Raw genomic sequence first — 26,612 nt, 5'->3', positions numbered from 1 at the left:
GTTATGAGTACGGAAACAAATTTATTTTTGTCAAATATATATATACATATCCTGATTATTGTAAAAAATGCTGGATATAATCAGAAATAAAATAAAAAGGGGCTGGTTCCCCCCTTTGCCGTCTGCCCCCACATGGCAAAGGGGGATGGCAGACGGCAAAGAGGGGAGGGAGAGGGGCTTTGTTCCCCCCTTTGTCGTCTGCCCCCACATGGCAAAGGGGGGATGGCAGACGGCAAAGAGAGGAGGGAGAGGGGCTTGGTTCCCCCCTTTGCCGTCTGCCCCCACATGGCAAAGGGGGGATGGCAGACGGCAAAGAGGCGAGGGAGAGGGGCTTGGTTCCCCCCTTTGTCGTCTGCCCCCACATGGCAAAGGAGGGATGGCAGACGACAAAGAGAGGAGGCCTGCGGTTAACACTTAACGGGACATTTGGTCTATCTGCCGTCTGCCCCCTCATGGCAAAGATTCTTTGCCGTCCGCTTTAAAAAAGCACACAGCAAAGAACCTCTTCACCGGATTATTTTTTTGTCGTCTGCTGACCGACGACAAAGCCTTTGCCGTCCGTGGACCTCTCTCCTCGTGAGGACCTGCCGTACTTCCCATCCAATGGACTCGCGCTCCTCGATCCGCTGTCCACAGGCGAACGGGAGCGCAAGGGGGACTCGTCTCTGAATCTGCGCCTCGCGGGCCAAGGGGATGGAGACTTGTCAAAAGGTAGCAGGTTTGGCGTGTCATTAAGGGGCGAAGAATCTCAAGCCTGGCAGCTAGGATGAAGATGCAAGGAGATGCGTACCTTGAGTAGCTTCGGCCACGGTAAGATGGACGGCCCCTTGGAGAAGGGGAGTGGCGTTGATCGTAAGACCGACCCCTGCTACTGCAGGAGGTGCAAGCAAATAGTGAACTGAGCGTTCTTGCACTTTGAGTTTAACTTATTACGAGGTACATGTGGTGCGAAGAGCAAACCTTTCTCTGGTTCTCATCTCAGCAGGCTTCTTTCTGTTCTCCTGTGCAAAAACAACTGTGACTTCTCTGCCAAGACCGACCCGTGCAAAAACAATTGTGACTTCTCTGCATCATCGGGATCAAAGTACTGAACCAAACCAAATCCCCGCGGCTCCGTGCAACGGACCCAACAAAGTAGAAATATCATATCCGTCCTTAAAAAGGGTTATTAAAAGCCTATGGTCCTGAGCAATATAACAGAATTTCTTCAAAGTACTACACAACAACCAAACCGTGTTATCTTCCAATAGTGAAAGACACACACAGATTAAGTAAAACAAGTAATAAAGTGCACTCGCTGCTGACCTTGCACAGTTGCACTTCATAAGAGTTCTAATACAGACTTCGAACTCTTCATGACGACTTGCAAATCTCTTAAACCTGTAACTATATCTTCCATTCTCTTCAATAGTGATCTTAGTTGCATTTGTATGTCTCTTAACTTGCAAGTCTCTACTCCTTCCATTCTCTTCAACAATAATCTTTAACTGCATGTTTCTTAACTTGCAACTTCTCTATCTTTCCTTCTCTTCAAGAGTATTCTTAACAAACGTCTTCAAAAGATTACTTCCACTGTTAATTCCAAGGGGTTGACAAAAGTATTTAATGTATGCTGATACAACTACTCCCTTCGTCCCAATATTCTTGTCGGGTACCTAGTTCATAGGTAAATTTGCAAAATCAGCCTTACAATCTGAAAAGTGTGTCAAACAGACCCCCTTAGCCCCGTCTTCTTCCTTTGCTCGTCGCCTGCGCGTTGCCACGGCAAGCGCCGGTCAGCCGCGACCCTCTCCAGTCGTGATTCCCTATGGGCGTAGATGCCATCGCCGCCAAGAACTGCTTCGCCGTTGCCGCCCACACCTAAGCCGTCGCGACCCTTTCCCGTCGCCCAGACATGCTCTGTCGCCGCCACCCAGACCCGCTCTTCCGTCGCTGTGCAGACCTGCTTTGCGGTCGTCGCCCAGACGGCCAGACCTGCTCTGCCTCTGCCACCCAGACCTGCTATGTCACCGCCGCCCAGACCCGCTATCCCGCCGCCGCCCAGACCCGCTCTCCCGTCGTCACCCAGACCTGCTCTGCGGCCTCCGCCTAGACCTGTGCCGCTGTCCGAAACTGCTCTCCCGCGTGCCCTCGAGCTCCCGCTGCTAGTTCTCCTCGAGCTCCGGCTACATTTTCTCCTTGTGCTTCGGCTGCTGCATCTCCTCGAGCTTCCGCCAGTGAGGTGTGGAGCTCTGCTATCTCCCGTGCTTCTTCCGTTCCCTTGCTACTGCTCATGTGCACTCTGAAGGTACAGAGTAAATTCAATCAAATTCACTGTTAATTTTGGAGCAAATCAAAGTCAGACATGATTGCTGGGACTGCTGGGATGTTTGTTCACTTCGGCCCTTGGGTTAAGGAGCTTTGTCCTCAAATCTTTATCTGGCAAGCATAATTTGTTCCAGTTCCTCCTAGGCATCAACTAGAGCTGAACAAAATGGGGACTGAACAAATCTTTCCCAGTCAGTTTGCTGAACAAAATGTATGATAACTACTCCAAAATTCAAAATGGTGACTGAATTTAATTGAATTCAGTTTGCCCAGGAGTAGATGGAGTTAGATGGAGTTGTATGAAGCACTGTCAAAATTCAGAATGGTGACTGAATTTAACTGAATTTTTTCGTAAAGTATTCAGTAAGTCAATATAATTGAAATTTTAGCACATATAGAGATGAACTTTATACAACATGACGATTTTAACACTAGGAGTATTTTAAAAATACTCCAGCAAGGAATAATGCATAAATTTGGAGTATGGAGTAAATGACAGTACTTCAGAAAATATGGAGTAATGCATAAATTTGTACTCTAGCAAGTTTACTGCATACTCAAGTTAAATTCAGTTTACTTTTAAATGACAGTAACTCAGTTTATTGTTAAATGACAATACTCCAGAAAGGAGTAATTCAGTACTTTGATTACCTTGGACTAACACTGATCATGCAAACATCAACACCCATTGTTGAAAACAGCAATCCAATTATTTGTCCTTTTCCACCGGTAAGCAAGTACAGGCCCTGAACCCAGTTGCACTTGGGGTTATCTAGCTGATGGATAAGCTAATCAGCCTCACATTTCACTTTCTTCCTCCTTTGCTATGGACTTGGGGTTATCTCGCAGATTTCTATGCATTGTTGGTTGGTGCGAAAAATAACTAACCCAACAAAGTCTCATGTGGCTCTAGATTAGCAGTAAGTCTGTTAAAATGTTGGTCAAGATGGCAAGATTTTGCGAAAGGAAGTTGGCACATCTATCATGTGAATAACTACAGAAGGAAGTTATTTTTTTCTTAGCAAACATAGAAGAAAGTGAGAAGCAGGACGAACGGATAAACTGCATTTGATAGGGATGACAGTAAATTCAGTTAACTATTGTGTCAAAATTCAGTTAACTGACTTTTAGGCTGAAATTTTAAACTTGCTTGCAATAAGCAGTACACTTTATATTCAGAGCAGGATAAAAAACTGATTTTTTTAGCAAAATAACTAAATCTGTTGAGAAAGATTCAGTTTGACAAAATCTTACTCCAAATTTTCATCGTTGAGATGATTGCACAGTGGCTGTGAGAGATATCTCTTGCTGCAAAATCCTGCTCTAAGTTTGACAAAATTCGGCTGCAATTTCAAAAGAATAAATACATGACCAAGTAATTCATTTCCTCAGCAGATCTTGTGGCGTCGGGCATGGAGGGTCGACCGAAGAGAGCAAGACGGCTTAGTTGCGCCCCTCGTCCTGCTGCTACCCTCCTTCCCGTCCAGATCGCCGTGCTGCTCCAGGACATTGCCGCTGTCGTACTTCTCATTTAACCTCGCAAGGGGGAGCCTTTAGCTTGCTGCCGCCGGCGGGTTCACAGGTTCTCGCAGCAGCTGCGGTTCCCGTCGTCTCCGGTTGTTGGTGGTCCAGATCCGGTGCGTCCGGCCTCGCAGCCGCAGTCAGCCTCGCCGGATGTGACGCAGCCTGAGCAGAATGCGTCAGTCCGTGGGAAATTGAAGGTTTTTCACTGTATAAGGGAGGGGAAGCTGCGGGAGGCAAGCTAGCGGGAGCTGCTCGAACAAGAGGGAGCAGCTGCACCGGTGGAGGAGGATGCGGCTGTGGCGGGGAAGCAAGGGAGTTTCGACGGAGAGGGCATGGCAGCCGTGGCGGCGGACTACGGGTGTTGTCGGAGGAGGCGGACTACGCTTTGTCCAAATACCGCTAAAATACAACAAAATTTAAAATTCATAGTACTTGGTGGGGCCTTCTCACAGAGAGAAGACACCCTTCAAAAATTAGCGTATGCTGCTTAGTATGGCGTGCACACGGTATTCTTTAGTAAAAGGCGAAAGAATAGTTCGCTTTGTGCTCACCACGCAGCTGCGTGCCTATCAACCCATGCGCCACCCGCTCTTATGTAGCCCACCTCCCCCGCACTCTCTCCCCTAGCCAGCCGAGGTGGGACTAAACCAGACCAGCGCCTACGTCCCATTCCCACCCATCCTTCCTTCTGCTGCAGCCGTCGCAGGCTTCACGCGAAAGGCCACAGGAGTTGGTTGTGTTGGGTTTGGGCCTTGCATGCAGGAGGTCGGCCCATGGACTGACGCCGCCCGTCGCCCGCACTGTGCGAGCCGTTCGCCAATTCGCCGCCGCTGCTACTCCGATCTGTCTGCTAGGAATCGGATCATAGGCGCCTTTTTTCGCCCTTTTTGTCTTTCATTGAAACTACAGGCTACAGATTGCACATCAAACAACACTGACAAAGATCATAGGCGCCTTTTTTCACCCTTTTTGTCTTTCATTGAAACTACAGGCTACATATTGCACATCAAACAACACTGACAAAGATAAAAGACGGACAATTTACCAAGGTTAGACGGGACCACGACAGACTGCCACAACATCATCTGCTCAATTTTACGACTGCATGACTAGATATTGTGATATACAACATGAACTAGCTACTGGTACAAAATTTCGCATCTAGGACGGAACTGACTGCCCGATGTCTGCGACGGGGCACACTCCGTCCACAAAGCAAGTCGTAAAGCGTGAGCCATCTCTAGCCAGGTTCACTTCACTCGTCGTGTTTGCGCTTTCTCGCCTGGTCTCTCTTCTTCTGGTCTTTCCTGTCTTGGACCTTGTCTTCGTGGCCCTCGTCTGCCATCCTCATGTTTGCAAGACGCCTCGCTTTGAATACCTTCAATGTTCAGTCAGCAGTAAAAATATAGTCGCCACAAGAAATCTCTGTCATAAACTAGGGTACCACAATAGCTGTCCAGATGCAAGACTAAGAAGACAAGCAAAGATTTGTGCATTCGGCCATATGCACAAATAAGAATCCAGCTATCACACCTTTGTAATATCTTTGGTGACTTCTTTGTCGTCGCACTCGTATGCACCAAATCGATTTCCCACGTCATCTTCTATCTCATGTAAGAGACATATATCCCTCTGCATAGACATCCCAATCAGCATGCAGGTTTTAGTAAGAAGTACACAGTTTTCATTGGGAATCAACAAGTTAACATAACGCATGAAAACAAGAGTACTGTTTCATAAGGAAATTTGGTGAATTCCTACTGTATACATTTCTGATTTGATCACTTGTCACATACATGTTCCCATATACAAGAGCCAACTGGTAGGTAAATTTCTACTTTCAAAGAAGTGATTTCTGTGAGGTAAAATTCATAACTGGCAAAGAACGATTTCTGCTAAACGTGCATCTTTGGAGGTTAGTTGCTTCTGCCATTGAAGTATTTCAAGTTACTTAGAAGTAGTTTCAAATTTTCATAGTTTGTACGGAAAGCTCCTCCATATGTTTTTATCGGTGCATATCAAATTGCAATCAGCTGGATCCGTTACCCATCAACGTTGACATGAGGAGAAGACTCATAAAGGTGGATTTTTCTTTCAAATACAAGAGGGCAACTGAATAATAGAACCATGGGAAAACATCATCTAAACTCAGGCATTCAGCAAACCTGGGTCACAAAGCTTATTGAGAGCCCTCTCCTGGTAGCTCTTGCAGTTCGCCCAACCCTATGGATATAATCACGTGGGAACCTAAAAGAAGTAACCACAAGCATCAGTCAGGTATTCACATTCATCAAAATGTTTTAGCGACGAATACTTACTAAGTTATTATTATGAATATAAAGCTAGTACAAGATACCTTGGAATGTCATAGTTGATAACAAGATCAACAGTTTGGATATCCAACCCACGACTAGCCACATCGGTAGCAATCAACACAGGGACCTGACCAGACTTAAAACGATGCAACGCTGAAAGCCTGTGTGACTGAGCCTTGTGAGAGTGCAAAGAAACAGCAGGTCGACCAAGCTCTTGCAACACAAAGTCCAAATATTGGCATGTCCTATGTGATAATATAAGTGACTTCAGCAACTTGTCATAAGAGCATTGAACTTTAAACAGTTTACAAATTAAACGTAAAGAGTAACACAGCATTCCATTTCCATCAGACTGATCTAACCAGCAGAATAATTCAGAGGGACTTCTGAATACAGGTATTAACAATTGCAGGAGTGGGTAAAATGAAATACGCGTAGATGGGTGCATAACAGAGAAAAAAATTCCCGATTTGGCACTCAAAACAAAACCAACAACATACTTCTGGTTTACGTAAATAAAAGGTTAATGAGAGGATCTATGCCCCTATGCAACCTATTACTAGGAACAACGAATAGTTATGGTACAGGGGAGCATACCTGCAAGTAGAAACAAATACAATGGCTGAACGTATATTATCTTCCTTCATTTTTGACAGGAGATACAGAAGATGGAGCTCTTTTCCATCCGGAGGTATATGGATATACTGTTGCTTTAAGTTCTCAACCGTCTTGAACCCTTCGTATGCCTCAAAAAAATATGACTTGCTTCCCGAGAGCTCGAGCAAAGATCGCAGATTATCCGACATTGTTGCAGAAAATAGAAATGTTTGCCGCTTCTTTGGCAAACAATCAAATATCACCTTAAGGTCCTCCTCAAAATTGGAGTCTACAACTCTATCTGCCTCGTCCAACACAAGAAACTGCAAAGAAAAGACAGCATACCTTAGAAACCTGAAACTAGCAAGAGAGAAAATACTAAAAATTCAAGGATGCATGGATACGGCAAAAATATGGCATATTGGAGGTTAGATACGTCTGGATACGGGGATACCTCCAGATGCCCCAAGATACGTATCTGCCGATTTTCTATTTTCCAAAAAGTAAAAAAAAAAAAAAAAGATAACAGTGGGATACACCCCGATACCTGTGGGACACAGGAAAACCCTAACCCATCTATCCATACCGATGGCATGGCCCTCCCTCTTTCTTGCCTTGTTCTGATCTATCCATACCGAGTGCCACGCGGCCACCACACACGCAAGGAAGAGTGGCCTTCGCTATCTCCTCCCCTGATCTGAGCACCGCCCCAGCGGAGAAGGAGAGCTAGGCAGAACCGCATCGACGTGGAAGAAGAGGGACAGCCTTTGGCCCTCCCTGTCTGCATCTGTGCACCGCCACTGGTGCTCCCTCCCAACATCTGATCGCCCCCACTGGCACTCCCTCCACTGCTTCCTCTCCCACATCTGGCTCCTCACTTGAGAAGAAAGGGCTAGCAACTGCTCCACTGACAGACCTGAGTATCGCCTCCATCTCCTTCAGTTCCTTCCAGGCTCCGAAGCGAGAGGCAATATTTTCTGGGCCATTATGAGTTGAGACTTCACCTTTCTAACCATTGCTTGCTGAAGTTGGTCTTCTCATTGTCTAATATTGTATGGGTTTCACACTACTTTAGGATGTGCCGGCAAATGATATAGGTAACAAGCCTTTGTGGAATCATGTGGATATCTTAGAAGGAGGTGGACAAAATGTGTGATTCAGATGCAAGTATTGTACTCAAGAATATAAAAGTAGCCACAGAAGAATTAAAGCACATTTGCTTAAGATGTCCGATAAGGGGATCAGATCGAGCCCAAATGTGATGTGCCCTACTCTTCAGCAGCTTCAAGTTGAAGTTTCAGTGGCTGAAGAAACCTAGGGTAATGTTTACGGTGCATTTCCTTGGTAGCAAACTGTCCTGTTTTCATATATAATTATTGTTGTTATATTATAAAATGTTTATTTCATATATAAAAATGTACCATGGTACCTGCACTATTCAGAAAAAATGTTGTATTGCAGCATTGGTATCCGGGCAACCTAGCTAAGATTCTAGATGTTTGAGATGCAGTTAATTGCTTACTGTGAGAACAAAGATCGCTCAAATAGGCATGCCGGTGATCACACATACTCCCTCCGTCCGGAAATACTTGTCCTAAAAATGGATATAATGGATGTATCTATAACTAAAATAAGTCTAGATACATTCATCTTTAGGACAAGTATTTCCGGACGGAGGGAGTACCTAATTATGAACCACTTAAGAAGCATCATGATATTACACAAGGAGAACGATAGAATTCACATAACACTTATGCCCCACAACCACAAACACACACAAAAAACATAAGGAGCATACATCAGACGTAAGCAAAAGAAATCTACTAAACCTCAGTGGAATCACGTATTTCTAACACAAAGGTGTGCTACCGATAGTTTCTTTGCATCATGATATTAACAGAACACCTCAATTCACACACAAAAAGCAGCACATCATTTCTAGGTTCTTATGAAGGTCCAACAGCATAACATCACTACCACTATTTGCAAGATAACACACCACTAAAATTCCCTACACAAATCTCTACTACATGGGCATAATGTGCTTTGCTATTAAACGACATGCATTTTGAGTCAAGTTGAGAATCTCAATGTACGGTTGTACATGACAGCAGGTCATATAGCACAACTAAACGAGCAAGTAGTTGATATATCTTCCCGTATGACTGCTCCTAAAAGAGTAACCGAATGCCAACCTTGGTGCGGGCGAAGACTTTGGCAAGGTCAGGGTCGTTCTTGATGAGCGTGGCAATGCGGCCGGGGGTGGCCACAACAACGTGGGGACGGCGCGCGAGGCCCTTGGCCTGCGCGAGCGAGTCGAACCCCCCAATCGCCGCGAGGCACCTGAGCCCCAGCGGCGAGCCGAGCGCGCGGAACTGCTCCGCGAGCTGCGCCGCGAGCTCCCGCGTGGGCGCGAGCGCGAGCGCGGCGACGCCGAAGGGGTCCTCGCCGAGGCGGTGCAGGATTGGGAGCGCGAACGCGGCCGTCTTGCCGCTGCCCGTCTCCGCAATGCCGAGCACGTTCTCGCCGGCGAGCGCGCGCGGGATGCACCGCCGCTGCACGGCCGTGGGGCGCCGCATGCCCAGGGAGGTGCACACGTCGACCAGCCACTCCGACAGGCCGAGGTCCGCGAAGGAAGCGAGCGCGTCGGCGGCGGCGCCGTCCGCGCTGCAGGTGTCGCCGTGGTCGATCACGATGTTAGGCGCCGGGTCGGAGTCGGAGTCGGAGCCGGAACCGCCGGAGTCTGAGTCGCCGTGGTCGGTCTGGACGGCGGGAGTGGGGTCGGGTTTCGGAGGTTTCGGCTGGGCCTCAACTTGAGGCTGAGGCTCAGTCCGGCGATTGGACTTGGGCTTGGAGAAGAGGAGAAACGGGCGGGCTTCGCCGTCTACCTCCATAGGCACCGTGCTTCGTGGCGGCGCCGGCGGCGGGAGAGGGGGGGTCGGGCAGGGAGGGGGAGGCGCGGGAGAGGCGCGGCGGCAGAGGAAGTGGGAAGTTTAGGGTTGGGACGCACAAACTAGAAACACAAGTAAAAAAAAAAGTCTAACCAGCATCATCTGATTTCCATTTTGATATCAGTCAGATTATATATATATATTTACTCTTTACCTGATAATACTAAAATGGTTATTGCTTTCGTCGAAAAAACTATCATGCCTTTTTACAAAAAAGCCCCTGTTGTTTTTTGTATTCAACCCGCAGTCCTTTCCTTAGTGGATTCTAAGAAAATGTTTCACTTTAAAAAAACTCTAAACTCGCCCGGCTGAACCGACCGCACCGTCGCCCGCAGGTCCCTCCTGTCCGAGCTTCCCTCGCCCCCTTCCTTCGCGCCCGCAAGCAGACTCGTCGGCGATTCCGCACCTCTGCCATGCCAAGCCATCGGCGACCTTCCCTGTTGGACCTCCGGCCGCTCCTCTCCCTCGCATCTCTCCCTTCTTCACGTTCTTCTCAATCTCCTCTCAACTCTCACCCTCTTTCTTCTCAATCTCCTCCCACTCTCTCCCTCTTTCTTGCTGAACAGGGACCTCCAGGAGGGCCATGGCGCCGCCGGCCCTCAATCTCGCCGGATCCGACCGCCTACACGCCAAATCCGTCGGAAATGGATCCACCCAGACCAGATCCGACCGGATCCAACCGAGCCCCGTCGTCGTCGCCACCGGAGCTCGAACGGGCCGAACTGCATCGTCAGGATGCACCCGCCCCGCGGTATGCTCGATCCGGTGATGCGCGAGTCGCCGGCCGACGACGAAGATCGCAGCACCCGCACCATCGTTCCGCCTCAGGTCATCCTCTCTTCTGCGCGCATGACCTCCTTGATGTGCTCCGCCTGGGAGGGCTCGCGCTCGCCGCTCGACCAGAGCCAGACGCCCAGTTGGTCGTCGTTGCACTCGCCGACAACCTTGTCGTCCCCTCTGTACTGCCATCCACCTCAACTTCGGACACACATGTAGGTGCCCACTCTATGCTACCAGAGGAAACCATAGGCCAGTCTCTTTGGATGGCTTTTATTTTGTGCTGAGGATCAAGTTTGCACAGTTTCGTGATGTCAAGTTAATAGGGATAGATAGAATTAAGATGTTCCCATTTTTTGCACACAAGGTGTCTGTGTATTTGTCCGAGCCAGATTTTTTTTTTGCACACAAGGTGTTTGTGTGTTTGTTCGAGCCAGTTTCAGTCATAGATGCTTGAGGTAAACTCCCACATAAATACATCATGAGACTAACTCTCCTTTCATATGATTCAAAAAATGGTATGATGGTGGGAGTCAATCTTGTAACTAGGCTAATGTCACGTGAGTGTGTGCATGTGGATGTGCGTCAGTTTTTCACAGCCAGATGAACTGGGTTGTTGCAGGCAAAGAAGGATTTGGATAAGTGTGTCACGATTAGGATAGTTCCCTTGTCATTTATCGGAAAAATTGATAGTTTCCTTGATTTGTTTTGTTCTAGATTTGTAAAGCAGTGCACTCATTTGTTTTTTGGTGCGTGAGCTTCAAGACAGCACGGGCAACAGGCTTCACTCAACATATTCATCTATGATGCTTCATGCAGTATTGGAAGTGAGAAAGTTTGATGTATAATCAGTGTCGCCTCCACTCTGCCCCGGCCCTCTACATTTTCTCGATGGCAATGTGGGCCATCATGCTACTCATTTTGGGTGCAACCACTTCATCTCCAACCTGACGGAGGAGAGGATTGCAGACCGAGCAGACAAACAATAAGGCATAGAGCAGAACCATGCCTCTTCCCCTTACTCTCCTTCACAAGCGAGCCAAAAACACCCCAAGTTGTGGCACCCATCATGTACGAATGGGTTGCGAGACAAGCATGTAGTGGATGATGTCAGGCTTGCATGGCATACATGGCTGCAGACATGTGATGGGAAACATGCAGGGAAGCTTGGGCCTCGGTATGCAATTATGCCTTCCTAATTTTTACTGATGCAACTTCTTTTTGAAAGATCCCTAAAGTTATTTACTCTTTTGATTTTGAGAATTGTTTACTATTGTGAATTGTACTAATGGTCGAGATGGTTAGTTAACGACATAGACCAAGATTCCATAAAATACCTTCAGTAGATCGACTGAAATACGAAGATTCTTGACCCAAAGTTACAGCATTACACCAATTAATTGCTAACCTCTGGGTTTTAGTGATAATTGTTCTACCATGTGATTTTCTTCTACTAGCATCCCATCCATAATGTCAGTTGTAATCATATATATAACTTAGACATTTACTGTGATATATTATGCGAGATATGTTCAAATCACTCTATTTTTCCATGGTATTAACAATTTTTCTTTGAATATTTAAGTGAACGTTCTCTAAAGTTTCATTCTCAGTTAAGTTTGTTATTTCTTTGGGTAATTTATATAATATGGTGTGCAAGAATTGGATGTAGATCCACTATTTCCCCCCTATGTATTTACTGCAATGCATATTTACCTGGAGCTAGCATCACATACTGTGTGTCAAGTGCCAAGTCAGTTTTCACTAAATACAAAATTAAAAAATATATGAACCTTTTCATTACCTTTGGCTGCACGTTTCTGGATAATGCCAATATCAATATTTGCAAGTACTCTTATGAACTCATATGATGCATCTCCCACTTTTTTATTTGTGAGGTACCTGACATAGTGTTTGAAAAAACTTATTTCTGGTAGTAATTTCTCCATTGTGAAACTACTTTCGACTGCAGTAGCTCAAGGACAATGTGGGCTACTACAAGACCAAGACATGCATTAAAAGATGATTACATTTAGGAGTGGATGGTAAAGAAGCTTCTGATTTTGTTCAAATTGCAGGTATATGTTTGAAAAATATTTATTCATGTTCAAAGAGTGTCCTCTAGATGATAATGTAGAAAATAGTTCATCGTGCACATTTTTCTCGACAAGCTGGAACTTCCAATTATACTGGTTGTACGTTTAATATTATTTATGGGTTATAGAGTTTTAGATGAAATATTCAAATGATTAGATAGTTTTGTAGTTGTAGTTCGATAAGTGCCTAAAACTGAAGTCTGCACATTTTCACTAGAAGCTATGCTCACTAGCTTGATTTCTCCTATGAGTGTTAGTGAATACTCACAACATATGCCATAGGTAGGCTAAAGTCGGTGAGAACCGAAGGGACAAAGGTGGACGCTGGGAACGAGGTTGGTACACGCATGGAACGCACGATGTACCCAGGTTCAGGGTTCTCCGTAGAGATAATACCCCTAATCCTGCCGGAGTGTTTGATGTGTATGAACAGAGTACAATGTTGCTCCTAGAGCTGTGTTGAGAGGAGGAAGAGGGGAGCAGTCGGCTCGTCTCTGCCTCTCTCTCTGTGGTTGGTGAGTGTGTAGTGTTGTATGACTGGTGAATGATCGCCCCCCTGCATGGAGGGCGTCCGGGGGGTTTTATAGACGAACCCGCCGACCTACAATATGGATAAAGGGTACATGTGTGGGACCCGGCTGGCAGCCTCGCCGGCTGGCCAGGGGCCCACAAGAGTCTTGTATTGTCACTTGAGGGGCCCGCCGGCTGCATGGTCTCGATTGGCTGTGGGACCCACCGGCTGGCCAATGAGGCTCTCGCGTAAGGTTGATGTCGAGCACGTGTTGTACGTCAAGCGTCGCCCCGCGAGATTCGTCATGGGCAGGTAGTACGGCCGCCTCTACTGTTCCCCACACCGAGTGCAGTAATGGAGTGGGAGTGTGACGGTCCGACACTATGCTAGGTGATGGATCAGAGTCGGGGTAGGTCAGCGGCGTGGCTGCCGACGCTCGTACTTGCCGTGCGCCTCGATCCAGTACCTTTGCTGACGTGTAGCTACCTTTAATCGTGAGGTCTTATCCTGACCGACGATCTGATGTGACTTGTGATCTTCGGCCGGCTAGCCTGCTTGGCTAGCCGGCTTATGTGCGGCCGCCTCATCCCTAGCCGGGCCGGCGGGACCAGGCCGGCTCAGAAGAGGAGGCCGCCTTGACTCTAGCTGGCAGGGGTTGCCTGGCCGGCCAGAGGGATGGCCGCTTCGTCCTCTAGCCGGTAGGGGCTGCCTAGCCGGCCAGAAGACTTAGGCCTTGGGAATCTGTATACGTTCATGTCCATTGGGCCGAAAATGAAGGAACATGCTTGATGAGCCTACCCCGGGGTTATCCCCCCGACGGTAGTCCCCGAAGCTGGCGAGGCCTGCCGCCTGCGGGCGGGCGGCCTCACCGGCTTGTCGATTGGTCTTGATATTTTGGCCGCTGCTCGCGATGAAGGACGCCGGCTTCGAAACCGGTTGGCTTCGAAGCGACGCTTCGGTTTCGTCGCAACTTGCTCGGAGAACGCCACGTGCCAGGCCCCGCCTGGCGTAATGATGGTGATTACTGATGACGGGACCGGGCCTGAGCCCTGGGTCCCGCCACGACGCCCCCTCGGCCTCCGTGCGGGGGATCCTCTGCGGATTCACCCCGCGACGGTTGGGCTTAGGGAAGCGTTACCGCCCGTAATACACGGGATTAATGGAGCCCCGTGCGCACCGGATCCCCTCCCCACGACGCTTCGTGGGGGTTTAAATGGGATGCGGGGGTTCCGAGGAGGCCATTCGCCCCCTTCTTGCCCCGCATCCGCGCTCTCTTCCTCCCTGCGCTCAGAGAGAAAGAGCTCGCACCCTTCGTCTTCTTCGTCTTTGTCGCCGCGAAATCGCCGACCCCTTCGGGTTCTCGTCACCCGCAGCCATGGTCGGCGATTCTTCTTCGAAGAAGTCCTCGGCGCAGAAGGCGTCCTCGCAGGGAGCCTGGTTGGGCAGCTACGTCGACGAGGGGCACATCGAGGCACTTCGTCACCACCGACTGCTGCCCCCGGCCTCCCAAATGTTGGTGCGCCTCCCTAGCGCCGAGACCGCTCCCGCACCCGCCGCGGGAGAGGTCGTGGTCTTCGTCGAGCATTTCTACCGGGGCTTCGGGCTCCCGACTAGCTCTTTTTTCTCTGAATGGCTCCACTTCTTTGGCTTGCAGCCGCATCACCTGGCGCCGAACGCCATCCTGCAGCTAGCGGCCTTCGTGGTCCTGTGCGAGGGCTTCGTGGGGATCGAGCCCCGCGTCGATCTATGGCGCAGCCTGTTCTTTTTTAAACGGCAATCCATCACCATGGATAAATCCGAGGTGGAGAAGCTCACGGGGCCGCGCCCAATGACGTCGTGCAGGGCCGCGTTGGTGCATCATCGCTCGAAGTCTGGCTTCCCCCAGATGCCTCTGCAAGAATCCATCAAGCATTGGCAGAAGGGTTTCTTCTACGTGAAGAGCGCCAACCCAGCCCAGGACGCCCTCCACATGCCCCCGTTCGACATCGCCCCGCCGACGCGGCGGAACTAGGATGCGAAGACCCCCAAGCCGATTCCTCAGGTGGCGCTTATTTGTGCCCACCTCGATATTTTGGATAAGAGCGGCCTCCTCGGCCGCGACCTTCTCACCACCATGGTGGCCTGCCGGATCCTGCCCCTGCAGAGGCGGCTGCATCCGGTCTGCCAGATGAGCGGCCGACATGATCCATGCCGGCTATCCACCAAGAGGTTCACCCCTGGCGCTGTAGCGCGAAGGTGAAGTTGATCTCCATCACCCGCATGGATGAGAGCGGGGAATGGACGTGGGGGATGTCCCCATTCAACAGGGTTCATCCACCTCCGATGGTAGGTGGCTTCTTTCTTCTTTGTTGTTTGCCTTGAAGCCGGTTGTGTTGCTGAGCCGTTGGTTGAATCCTTTTCCGTAGCTGTTCGAGAACCTACAGGGGTCCCTCCGTCCGCCCGCTCCCGATGTGGAGGTGTCCGATGCCTCGGAGATTGAGGACGAGGGCGTGATGGAATCCAGCTCGGACTCCTCCGCCGGCTCGGAGAATCCCCTGGAGTCGGAGGGGACAGAGCCGTCTGGTGAGTACGCACAGCCACGACGAGATAGCATCATTCTGTTCTGGTGTAGCCTTCGAGGAGGACTCTGATGAGGTGGAGGAGGTCACCAGCCCGCCACTGATGCACGGCAGGCGTCAAAGGGGCGGAGCGACCGCTGCTGGCGAGGCAGCCGGGAAGAAGGGCAAGGGTGCCACAGCTTCCCGGCCGGCTTTTAAGCGGCCGGCGCCGGGTCCTCCAGCCGGACAGCAAGCAGGCGGCGTCAAGAGACGCCGTGGTCCTGGCCGGAGGCAGGTCCCCGTGGTAGCGGGGTAAGATTTCCTCCTCTTTTACTTCGTCCATCCTGTGAGGGGCCTCGTTCCTTAGGAGTTTTGCTTGACAGGGAGGCGGAGGATGTGGATGAAGACACTGCCTCCGAAGCCGAGCGGGCTGGCTGGGCAGCAGCTGATGCTGCCCAGAGGGAGCTTGAGACAGAGTCCAAGCACCGGTGGGACACGGCTGCGGGGGAGGCCGCCGTGGGCCAGCCTCGCCCTAGCCGGGTCGAGAGGCCGGTGGAGAAGCGTGCGAAGGCTAGACATGACCCCTCCGCACATGCTCGTGCGGAGGAGCCAGCTAGCGAGGCCGCCTCAAGGCCGGCTCCAAGGGCTGAGGAGGCCCAGCCATCAGGGCCGGAAGCCTCGACGCAGGTGGACCTGGAAACAGTCCCTAACTCTGCCAGGGCCGAGGCGGCACCCGACGCGCCGGAGTTGGACCTAGCTGTGCCGGACACGGCTCCTAACGCCCCAGGAGCGACCATGGATGCGCCAGACGCGGCCCATCCGCCTCCCGCGGAGGAGGTAGCACCAACCGGGATGGCGCCCGAGCCGGCACCGGGAGCCGATGCCATCGTCATCCCCCAGCACGGCCCTGTTGCGCCAGGAGCTGAGGGCCGGGCTGGGGGCCGGCCCATGAGAACATGGCGGGCGGCAAACCTGGCCCGCCTGCGCCTGCCCGCTGGCACCGTGCTTTGCGGCGTACCGGAGCTGGTGACGATGTTTGCCAGCAACCGGTCCAAGGTGGAGCAGTCGGCCCGCGTGGTGTGCAGCGACATGGAGCGCCTGGAGGCCCGCACCTAGGTAGGTCTTTCCTTTTTTGCTTTTTGTACTTTTTTCTCTTCCTTTGACGTTAGTGGGGGCGCGAAAGCGCACCCACTGGGTGTAGCCCCCGAGAATTGGGCCGGTCGATCGTCGACCGGTTCGAATCTCTTGGAGGCCCTTTTCCTGTATGACTTCTTCAGTGGGTGCGCACTAGCGCCCACTGGGTGTAGCCCCCGAGAATCGGGCTGGTTAATTCTTAACCAGGTCGAATCTTAATCCTGCTTCTTTTTGCTCTTCTGGCAGGAGCTTTCTGATGCTTAGGCGCAATCCTATAATGAGTTGCGTACCCAGCACCTGGGGGCTGATAGCCGGATCGCCAAGCTCGAAGCCCGGCTGGGCGAGGTTGTCACGGAGCGGGACGCCCTGTGTAATGCCGGCAACCGGCTCCAGGAGCAGCTGGACCTTCTACAGACGGAGAAGAAGGAGCTCGAGGCGGCCGACCGGGTCGAGCTGGAGCGGCTGCGTGCCACGTTGCAGGAGAAGGAGGCCTCCTACTCTGCCGACGTGGATCGCCTCGCGTCGCTTCATCTCAAGGAGATGGACCTCAAGGACGCTGCCTTGAGGGAGAAGGAGGAGGCCTTTGTCCAGAAGCAGACGCAGCTGGCCATGGCCTTGGAGTCTGCGGCGACTCTCCAGGAGGAGGTTGCCCGCCTTACTCATGCGAGTAAGGTGCGGGAGCGCGAGGTCCTCGAGGTCTCCCATGAGATCGATGGCGCCTTCCATCGTGGGTCTCTCTTCCTTGTCTTTGTTTTTGGTCTTTTTGGCCGTCTCCTCTTTTTGTTGTGTTCTTACATCCTGGCTGCCGCCATTCGAGGTCTCTTCCCTGAGACCCAGATCGTGGCCGACACCGCCGTCGAGGTGAGCCGCGAGGAGCGCCGCGCTGTCGGGCAGGAGGTAGACACTACCTCCGGCTGGAGCGTGGAGGAGATCGGGGTGGGCCTTCGGGCCGGCCTACGCGCCCTGGGCGAGTCTGTGGCTCACTCCAGGCCGTAGGCTCGTCGTTGGTGGCGGCCTTGTGGCTGGATGGCGTGGAGCCGGCGTCCATGAGCCGGCTCGACCGCTGGCTTGCAGCAGGCGGAGAACGCCTGGATGCCTTGCGCGCCTCTACTGCGCGGGCTGGGGCTTACATGGCCCTACGCTTGTCCAAGTCCTGGTATTGAAACCCAAACTTGGGCAAGCTTGTCGCCCAGCGTGACGGCTCAGAGGCGGAGCTGCAAGGCATGGAGGCGCTTCGTGTGAGGGCCAGCGTCGTCGCCAAGTACGCAGCCTGGGACGACTTCATTTTGGAGCGGGGTGAAGATGGCGGTGTGATCGCTGAAGATCTGCACGACCTTCAGCTCTATGCCTCTGACGGCATCTCCGAAGAGGCGCCCCGGGCTATGGAATCTCCTGCCGCCTCCAGCGGTGCGGCGTACGCCGACTCCGGTGTGGACGGAGCCGGGAGCCCTCGCGAGGAAGATGGCGCAACCGCCTCGGGAGCAGCAGGAGATGGTGATGCTACCACACCAGGAGCAGCGACCGGGCCGACCGATGAGGCCGCAACCCCGTAGCCGGTGTCCTTTTGTGTTTTGTTCTACCCCCGGAGGGATGTAATGAACGTGGGCCGTGGGCCAATGCTTTTGTGAATGTATATATTCAGCATTATATTCGTATGGCCAAGCGTGTTGTCTTATGATCTTGTCTTTTGATTCCTGATTGACTCCTCTTTGGAAGCCATCAAGACTTAAAGAACAAGACATAAGCCAATCAGAGGCCGACTTGAATGAGATCGTATATATGATCGAGCCAGCCCGAGCCGACGACTCTTTGTAGCCGAACTTTGCATATATCCGACCTGACCTGGCGTCACCTCGCAAACCAGGCGGCCGGAGCCAGCCCGCAGGCTCGTACGAGGTGGCCAGGGATCAATCGGTTACACTATGTGTTCATTTACAATAGGGAAGGCGTCCGAGCGGCTAGCGAGCCCCCGAGCTTGTTAAAGCCAGCAAGGGGCGTGCGCTGCATAGCCTCCGAGCTTGATAAAGCCAGCAAGAGGTGTACGCGGTGTAGCCCCCGAGCTTATTGAAGCCAATCAGAGGGCGTACACTGAGTGAAAACTCTTAATAAAAAGAAACATGAAGCATGCTCTTTTTATTGCATTTGTTGTTGTTCCCTGAAGAGGGAGAAATATACATGTGCATGCTCTTTCCTTTGCTTGATTCTTGCCTTTTAGCAATAGAACGGGCGAAGCAACGCCGCGTTCCATGGACGTTCTATTTCTTGGCCGGAGTCGTCCCTCTTGCGCTTCCTTGGCTTTTGGGCATCAATCAGGTAGTAAGCATTGTTGTGCAACGCCCTACTCATGATGAAGGGTCCCTCCCATGGGGACGAGAGCTTGTGTAGGCCGGTAGTGCGTTGGATTCTTCTGAGAACCAAGTCTCCCTCCCTGAAAGAGAGAGGTTTGATCTTTTTGCTGTGATAGTATCTCACCTTTTGTTGGTAGATGGCCATCCGGCTCAAGGCCAAGTCCCTTGCTTCTTCAAGGAGATCCACACCATCTTCTCTTGCCTCCTTCGCCTCCGTTTCTGTGTACAGGGTGATCCGAGGCGAGTCGAACTCGATATCCGTGGGATAATAGCCTCGGACTCATATACCAGAAAGAATGGAGTGAAGCCGGTCGACCGGTTGGGCATGGTGCGGAGGCTCCATAGCACAGCCGGCAGTTCTTCAATCCAGCAGCCGGCTGATCTGACCAGTGGTGCCACCAGCCTTGGCTTGATGCCGGCCAGAATCAGGCTGTTGCCCTCTCTGCTTGGTCGTTCTACTGAGGGTGTGCCACTGAAGCCAAGTCGAGCCGGATGCCTACCTTGGAACAGTAGAGTGCTAGAGCGCCCTTGGCGAAGTTGGTGCCATTGTCGGTGATGATGTTGTGGGGAACGCCATATCGAACAGAGATGTCTGTGATGAACCTGACAGCGGTGGGGCCGTCAAGCTTTTTGATAGGTCTGGCTTCGATCCACTTGGTGAACTTGTCGACGGCCACCAAAAGATGTGTCATCCCTCCGCGAGCCGTCTTGAAGGGCCCTGCCATGTCCAGTCCCCAGACGGCGAACGACCATGACAGGGGAATGGTTTTGAGGGCCGAAGGCGGCATGTGGCTCTGTGTGCTGAAGCATTGGCAACCTTCACACTTGTCAACCAGATCCACGGCCTCCTCGAGGGCCGTGGACCAGTAGAATCCATGACAGAATGCTTTGGCCACCAGGGTTCTGGAGGCAGCGTGATGCACACACTCCCCCTGGTGGATGTCTCTGAGGATCTCCTGCACCTTTTCTGATTCGACGCAGCGTTGGAACACGCCGGTCGCGCTGCGTCGTACCATTTCGCGATTGATGATGGCGTAGGCGGCGGACCTGCGCTGGATCTGTCTCACCTCCGCCTCGTTCTGAGGAAGTTCGCCGCGAAGAAGGAAGGCCAGAATAGTTTGAGCCCATGATGGATCCGACACAAGGGTCGCCTCCTCTTCGTCTTGACTGTTGGGGGCTTCAGCAGCCCCCGAGCTTGATGGTGTCTCTGGTGCTACCATGGCAGCCGGCTCACCGTCTACCTTCATGACCTCCACCCACTGGGAGGATTCGAGTCCAGGCAGAGCTGAGGTTGTTGTCGTAGCCGGCGCCGCCATTGGAGTCGGTGGGACTGATAGAGTCGGCATAGGAACCACAGCCGGTGTAGTTGGTGGAGCCGACGGTACTTGCGTCATGGATTCAGTCGGTGCCGCTTTTGGAGTCAGCGCAACCGGTGTGGGGTCCGCAGCCGGCGTAACTGACGGGGCCGACGGCCCTTGCACCGTAGAGTCGTCCGGCACAAAGATCGATGCCGACTCGGGAGACGGCTTATGGAGTTGCTCGAGAGAGACGCCGGCTGGGATGGCCTGTCTCGTGGAGCCAATCTTTGCCAGTGTATCGGCCGCCTCATTTTTTGCCTTGGGAATGTGGTGAAACTCACAGCCCTCAAAAGGACCGCTGAGCTATTGGATGAGGAAGCGGTAACTCGCCATGTTGGCGTCCCTGGCGTCCAATTCGCCAGATACCTGCTGCACCACTAAGTCTGAATCGCCGAAGCATATGAGTCGCTGGATACCGATCTCCTTGGCAAGCCGGAGGCCATGAGCCAGTGCTTCGTATTCGGCGACGTTGTTGGAGGCGACGAAATGGATCTGGAGAGCGTACTTGAGTTGGTCCCCTTTCGGAGACGTCAGGACGATGCCGGCTCCCAGTCCTGTCCGCATCTTCGAGCCGTCGAAGTGCATTCGCCAATGCGTGGAGTCTGGAGGCGGTGGCTCAAACTGGGTCTCGGCCCAGTCGACTAAGAAGTCGGCCACCACCTGAGATTTGATGGCGGTGCGAGGCTCGTACCGAATATCATGGTCCGCCATGGCGATGGACCATTTGGCAATCCTGTCCATGGCATCATGGTTGCCCATGATCTCTGAAAGCGGAGCAGTGCTCACCACAGTGATGGCATGCTCTTTGAAGCATTGCTTCAACTTCTTTGCAGCAAGGTAAACACCATAACACATTTTTTGATAATGTGGATAGTTCTGCTTAGAGGCGGACAAGACCTCGCGAAGGTAATAGACAGGGCGCTGCACTGGCAGGGCCTTGTCTTCCTCTTTACGCTGAACTACCAACACCACGCTAACCACGTGAGTGGTCGCCGCGATATATATGAGTATGGGTTCCCTTTCAGACGGTGCTGCCAAGATCGCGAGGCTCGAGATTACCCGCTTGAGGTCGCGGAAGGATTCGTCCGCCTGGTCGTTCCACTCGAACTTCGTTGTCTTCTTCATGAGCTGGTAGAGTGGAAGAGCCTTCTCGCCAAGCCGGCTGACGAACCGGCTAAGGGACGCCAAGCAGCCGGCGAACTTCTGGACGTCGAGGATTCGAGCCGGCCGCACCATCCGCTCGATGGTGCCGACCTTCTCGGGGTTCGCCTCAATGCCTCGGGCAGACACGAAGAACCCCAAGAGTTTGCCGCCTGGAACCCCGAAGACACACTTCTTAGGGTTGAGCCGGATCTTGTACTCGCGCAGATTGGCGAACGTCTCCCGCAGGTCGTCGAGGAGGCTGAAGTGCTGCTTCGTCTTGACGACGATGTCATCCACATAGACGTGGATGTTTCTGCCAATCTGTGGCAGTAGGCATTGCTGCATGCAGAGTTGGAATGTCGCACCTGCGTTCTTCAGACCGAACGTCATGGTGGTGTAGCAGTAGGCCCCGAAGGGCGTGATGAAGGAGGTCTTCAGGCGATCAGCTGGATCTAGTTTGATTTGATGGTAGCCTGAATAAGCATCCAAAAACGACAGCAGTTCGCAACCTGCAGTGGAGTCGATCACTTGATCTATCCTAGGCAACACGAAAGGGTCTTTCAGACAGGCCTTATTCAGGCTAGTGTAGTCAATACACATTCGCCATGTGTTGTTCTTCTTCAGCACCAGGACTGGGTTAGCCAGCCAATCCGGGTGGAAAACCTCCATGATGAAGCCGGCTGCAAGGAGCCGGGTGATTTCTTCTCCAATCGTGCGTCGCTTCCCTTCGGCGAAGCGGCGTAGGGGTTGTTTCACCGGCTTCGCATCTGGTCGCACGTGAAGTTTCTGCTCGGCGTACTTCCTCGGAACACCCGGCATGTCCTTGGGGGACCATGCAAAGATGTCCCGATTCTCACGGAGGAAGTCGATGAGCTCGCCTTCCTATTTGGGGCTGAGGCCAGCCCCGATGGTGACGCACTGCTTCGGGTTGGCAAGGTCGAGTGGGACCTGCTTGGTCTCTTTAGCCGGCTTGAAAGAGCCCTCGCCGGCCGATTGGGACGGAGGAGAAGGAATCGCCGGCTGCTCGATAGCCTGGGCCATGAGCCGGTCGATCTGCCGCTTCTCCTGAGCAATCACCAAGGCGTCGGCGAGGCGGCTGCTATCTTGGGCACACTCGAGCGACTTCTTGTAGTCGCCAACAACAGTGATGATGCCCTTGGGACCCGACATCTTGACCTTCAGGTAGGCGTAATGTGGAATAGCCATAAACTTGGCCAGAGCCGGTCTTCCCAACAGCGCGTGATACAGGCTACTGAGATCCACTACCTCGAACCATATGGACTCTCGGCGGAAGTGGGCTTTGTCGCCGAAGAGGACGTCTAACTGAATCTTGCTAATGGGCGAGCAGGACTGCCAAGGCACGATGCCATGGAAGACAGTACTGGTCGGTAGGACGTCCATCTCCTTGAGTCCGAGCTTGAGGAGAGTGTCGAGGTAGAGGATGTTGATGCTGCTGCCGCCGTCGGCTAGCACCCGGGAGAATCGGCAGGTGAGCCTCTTGGAGGCGAAGGTGGGGTCGAGGACGAGTGCGTATGATCCCGGGTTGGGCATCACCGTAGGATGGTCCACCCGGCTCCATGTGATTGGTTTGTCAGACCAATGCATGTACTGGGGAACCGGGGGGACAGTGGCGTTTACCTCGCGCCGCCTCTGGCGCAGGCTGTGCTTGTCATCGCCTTCGCTGGTGAAGATGACGAATGCTCCGTCTTGGTGAGGGTAGTCGTCTTGGTGGTGGCCGTCGTCGCGAGGCGGCGGCAGCGGAGCCAAAGCGTGGTTGGGAGTCGGTGCACGAGGGGCCGCCTACGTACCCGGAGGAGCCGGCAGGCCATCTCCTTGCGACAGCCGGCGCGCAAAGCTACACTGTCGAAGGGTGTGGGAATACGGCTGCGCCCCAGAATGTATCTTGCAGGGGGCGTCGAGCAGCTGCTCGAAGGACTGCTTGGGCAGCCAGTTGGTGTTGCTTCTGTTGGGACACTTTCGTGGAGGGCCGGCTTGAGGAGCCGATGCTTCGCCCTCCACGCTGGCCACCAACTTGCTGTTGGAGCGGGGATCCATCTGATCCGCCTTGCGCTTGTAGTTGTTCTGGCCGCCTCGGTTGTCCCCAACCGGCTTGGGAGTAGCCGTCGTAAGCACAACCTTGTCCGAGGCGGTCACCTTGACGCGCATCGCTGAGTCGGCCGTGGCGTATTTGTCCGCCTTGGCCATGAGCACCGCCACAGAGGTGGGCTCAGTGCACATGAGCTTGTGCTTGAGGAGGGTGCCGTCTCGGCAACCGTCGATGAAGTACTGGATGGCCTGTACCTCATGCACCCCCTCGCAGGAATTATGGAGCTCAGTCCACCGGGTGACATAGTCGCGAAGGGGTTCGTCGGCCTTCTGGACGCACATGGCCAGCTCGCGGGGCCGGCCAGAGCGCTTGTAGGTACCAGTGATGTTGCGGACGAACGCCTCCTCGAAGTCCACCCAGGAGTTGACACTGCCGGCCGGGAGGCTGTTAAGCCAAGTCCGGGCCGAGCCGGTCAACATGAGTGGCACGTAGCGGACAGCTACGTGCTTGTTGCCCCTGGCAATGCCGACGGCCGTGGTATAGTCAATCAGCCAGTCCTTTGGCTTGGCTGTGCCATTGTATTTTGGCGTGTCCCGAGGTAGGGTGAAACCTCGGGGGAACGGCTCCCCTCGGATCCGGGGGCCGAAGCATGCCGGACCGACGGGGCCGTCTTCCTCTAGGAGGGCTGACTGGGCCACGACGATGAGACGCCGGCGGGCGTCCCGCTCATCCTGGGTGGCGTGAGCGCCAGCCCTGGTGGCGAGAGGGGAGGTGCCTCGTGAGCCAGAGATGTGAGTTCTTCACGGGGGAAGAATCTCACACTCCGAATCGCCCTCATCGCCTCCGTGACGCAAGCCCGAAGTGTGATCGCTCTGGCGCTGAGAGCGCCGATCTTGGCTTCCCTCGCCCCTCCGGCCGGAAGGGCGATGCGAGGAAGATCCTTCTGCATGATGCTGACCGCTAGGGTTGCGGCGTGCCCCTGAGTTGGGTGCCGGGGACTCCGATTGAGCCTGATTGGAGTCAAGCCGAGCGTGTTGCTGGTTGGCGGCGTCAAGGAGGTCCTTGACCTGCTTCTCTTGGAAAGCGTGCTCCTCGCCTTCCAAGCTTGCCATCTCCTCCATGGCTGCCTGCGCCGCTCGCATGTTGGCCGCAGGAGTCTCGTAGGTGGGCAGATCGCCGCCTAGGACCTCGGCGATGAACCGACCGCGTTTGCGGACCGATCCAAGCCGGCTAGGGGCCTCGAAAATCGGAGTAAGGCCGTATGCGGAGTTATACTCGCGCTGCGTAGCCTCCAACTGACGTTTCACCGAAGCTACGGCGATGCCCTCCTCCAGGATATGCTTGCGAGCCTCCTCCAGCGAGGCCCGAGCGTCAGTAGGGTTTGCGGAAGCGGTGACGGGTGTCTTCAGGCCGGCGATGGCATCCCGAAGAGTATCGGCGGCGGCAGCAGCGGGCTCGCCATCGCTTGCTGAGGCCTTGCCGGGAGTCGTGCTGGTGCCGGCGCCGATAATCATCACCTCCACGGTGTTGGAGACGGCAACAACGTGGTATGGGGTGAAGAACCCCACCGACGGCGGAGGGCCGTCGAAGATGAGGATGTTGCTGGGATATACATCGTGGGCAGGCATCTCAGTGATAGAGAGCCTGCTGAAGCTGGCGCAGAGCGCCTCAACGTCGAAGTCCTCGCCGAAATAGCGCGGGCCGTCGTTGAGATGAAGGTCGCTGAAGAGAACGCTGAGGTTCTCCATAGCAACGACGACGCTAGGGAGCGCCTCGTCATCAGAATCTTCGTCCGAATCCGCATGGCGGACGGGACGTCGATCATCATGGGTGTTGCCTCGTCGAAAGCGGGCTCCACGGGCATGCAAACTGATCCGGACGCAATGCATTCGGTGGTGTAGGTGCGGGGCCCCGCCCAGTGCGTAAAGCCAGCCGATGCCGCGATCCACCCCACGGTGGGCGCCAAATGTCGGTGAATACTCACAACATATGCCATAGGTAGGCTAAAGTCGGTGAGAACCGAAGGGACGAAGGTGGACGCTGGGAACGAGGTTGGTACACACATGGGACGCACGATGTACCCAGGTTGAGGGCTCTCCGTAGAGATAATACCCCTAATCCTGCCGGAGTGTTTGATGTGTATGAACAGAGTACAATGTTGCTCCTCGAGCTGTGTTGAGAGGAGGAAGAGGGGAGCAGCCGGCTCGGCTCTGCCTCTCTCTCTGTGGTTGGTGAGTGTGTAGTGTTGTATGACTGGTGAATGATCGCCCCCCGCCTGCATGGAGGGCGACCGGGGGGTTTTATAGACGAACCCGCCAGCCTACAATATGGATAAAGGGTACATGTGTGGGACCCGGCTGGCAGCCTCGCCGGCTGGCCAGGGGCCCACAAGAGTCTTGTCTTGTCGCTTGAGGGCCCCGCCGGCTGCATGGTCTCGATTGAGTGTGGGACCCGCCGGCTGGCCAATGAGGCTCTCGCGTAAGGTTGACGCCGAGCACGCGTTGTACGTCAAGCGTCGCACCACGAGATTCGTCATGGGCAGGTAGTACAGCCGCCTCCACTGTTCCCCACGCCGAGTGCAGTAATGGAGTGGGAGTGTGACGGTCCGACACTATGCTAGGTGATGGATCAGAGCCAGGGTAGGTCAGCGGCGTGGCCGCCGATGCTCGTACCCGCCGGGCGCCCCGATGCAGTACCTTTGTTGACGCGTAGCTACCTTTAATCGTGAGGTCTTATCCTGACCTACGATCTGATGTGACTTGTGATCTTCGGCCGGCTAGCCTGCTTGGCTAGCCGACTTATGTGCGGCCACCTCATCGCTAGCTGGGCCGGCGGGACCAGGCCGACTCAGAAGAGGAGGCCGCCTTGACTCTAGCCGGCAGAGGTTGCTTGGCCAGCCAGAGGGATGGCCGCTTCGTCCTCTAGCCCGTAGGGGCTGCCTAGCCGGCAGAAGACTTGGGCCTTGGG

The 26,612-nt window shown here is 53.5% G+C and overlaps 2 protein-coding genes and 1 non-coding gene across 4 annotated transcripts; 1 reads left to right on the top strand and 2 right to left on the bottom strand.

The window, feature by feature from the left end:
- Positions 1–4,271: 4,271 nt before the first annotated feature.
- On the bottom strand, positions 4,272–4,391 carry LOC123433642. Its single transcript, XR_006624982.1, has one exon. It is a non-coding gene; the product is annotated as a U5 spliceosomal RNA (small nuclear RNA).
- A 608-nt stretch (positions 4,392–4,999) lies between these two features.
- Positions 5,000–9,730, bottom strand: LOC123425161 (DEAD-box ATP-dependent RNA helicase 36). Its single transcript, XM_045108843.1, has 6 exons — positions 8,939–9,730; positions 6,744–7,066; positions 6,188–6,391; positions 5,997–6,078; positions 5,365–5,463; positions 5,000–5,209 (listed from the first exon to the last, which is right to left on the bottom strand). Exons 1-6 carry the CDS (start codon positions 9,635–9,637, stop codon positions 5,087–5,089), a joined length of 1,530 nt encoding a protein of 509 aa, XP_044964778.1. The 5' UTR covers positions 9,638–9,730; the 3' UTR covers positions 5,000–5,086.
- A 255-nt stretch (positions 9,731–9,985) lies between these two features.
- Positions 9,986–12,681, top strand: LOC123425162 (lysine-rich arabinogalactan protein 19-like). Of its 2 annotated transcripts, XR_006621789.1 has the most exons (3): positions 9,986–10,686; positions 11,291–11,648; positions 12,444–12,681. XR_006621789.1 is itself a non-coding variant. In XM_045108844.1 (2 exons), the coding sequence occupies exons 1-2, from the start codon at positions 10,108–10,110 to the stop codon at positions 11,276–11,278; spliced, it is 669 nt and encodes a 222-aa protein (XP_044964779.1). In that variant the 5' UTR covers positions 9,991–10,107; the 3' UTR covers positions 11,279–11,284. The 2 variants fall into 2 exon arrangements, 1 of the variants encoding a protein (XP_044964779.1); XM_045108844.1 differs by lacking the exons at positions 11,291–11,648; positions 12,444–12,681 and adding an exon at positions 11,189–11,284 and having other exon boundaries at positions 9,991–10,686.
- Positions 12,682–26,612: the final 13,931 nt, after the last annotated feature.

The sequence above is a fragment of the Hordeum vulgare genome, chromosome 2H (assembly GCF_904849725.1).
Source record: "Hordeum vulgare subsp. vulgare chromosome 2H, MorexV3_pseudomolecules_assembly, whole genome shotgun sequence".
In the NCBI taxonomy this organism is placed as follows: domain Eukaryota; kingdom Viridiplantae; phylum Streptophyta; class Magnoliopsida; order Poales; family Poaceae; genus Hordeum; species Hordeum vulgare.
Note: the sequence above shows the minus strand (reverse complement) of the source record. Positions and strands in the feature narration are given on the sequence as shown.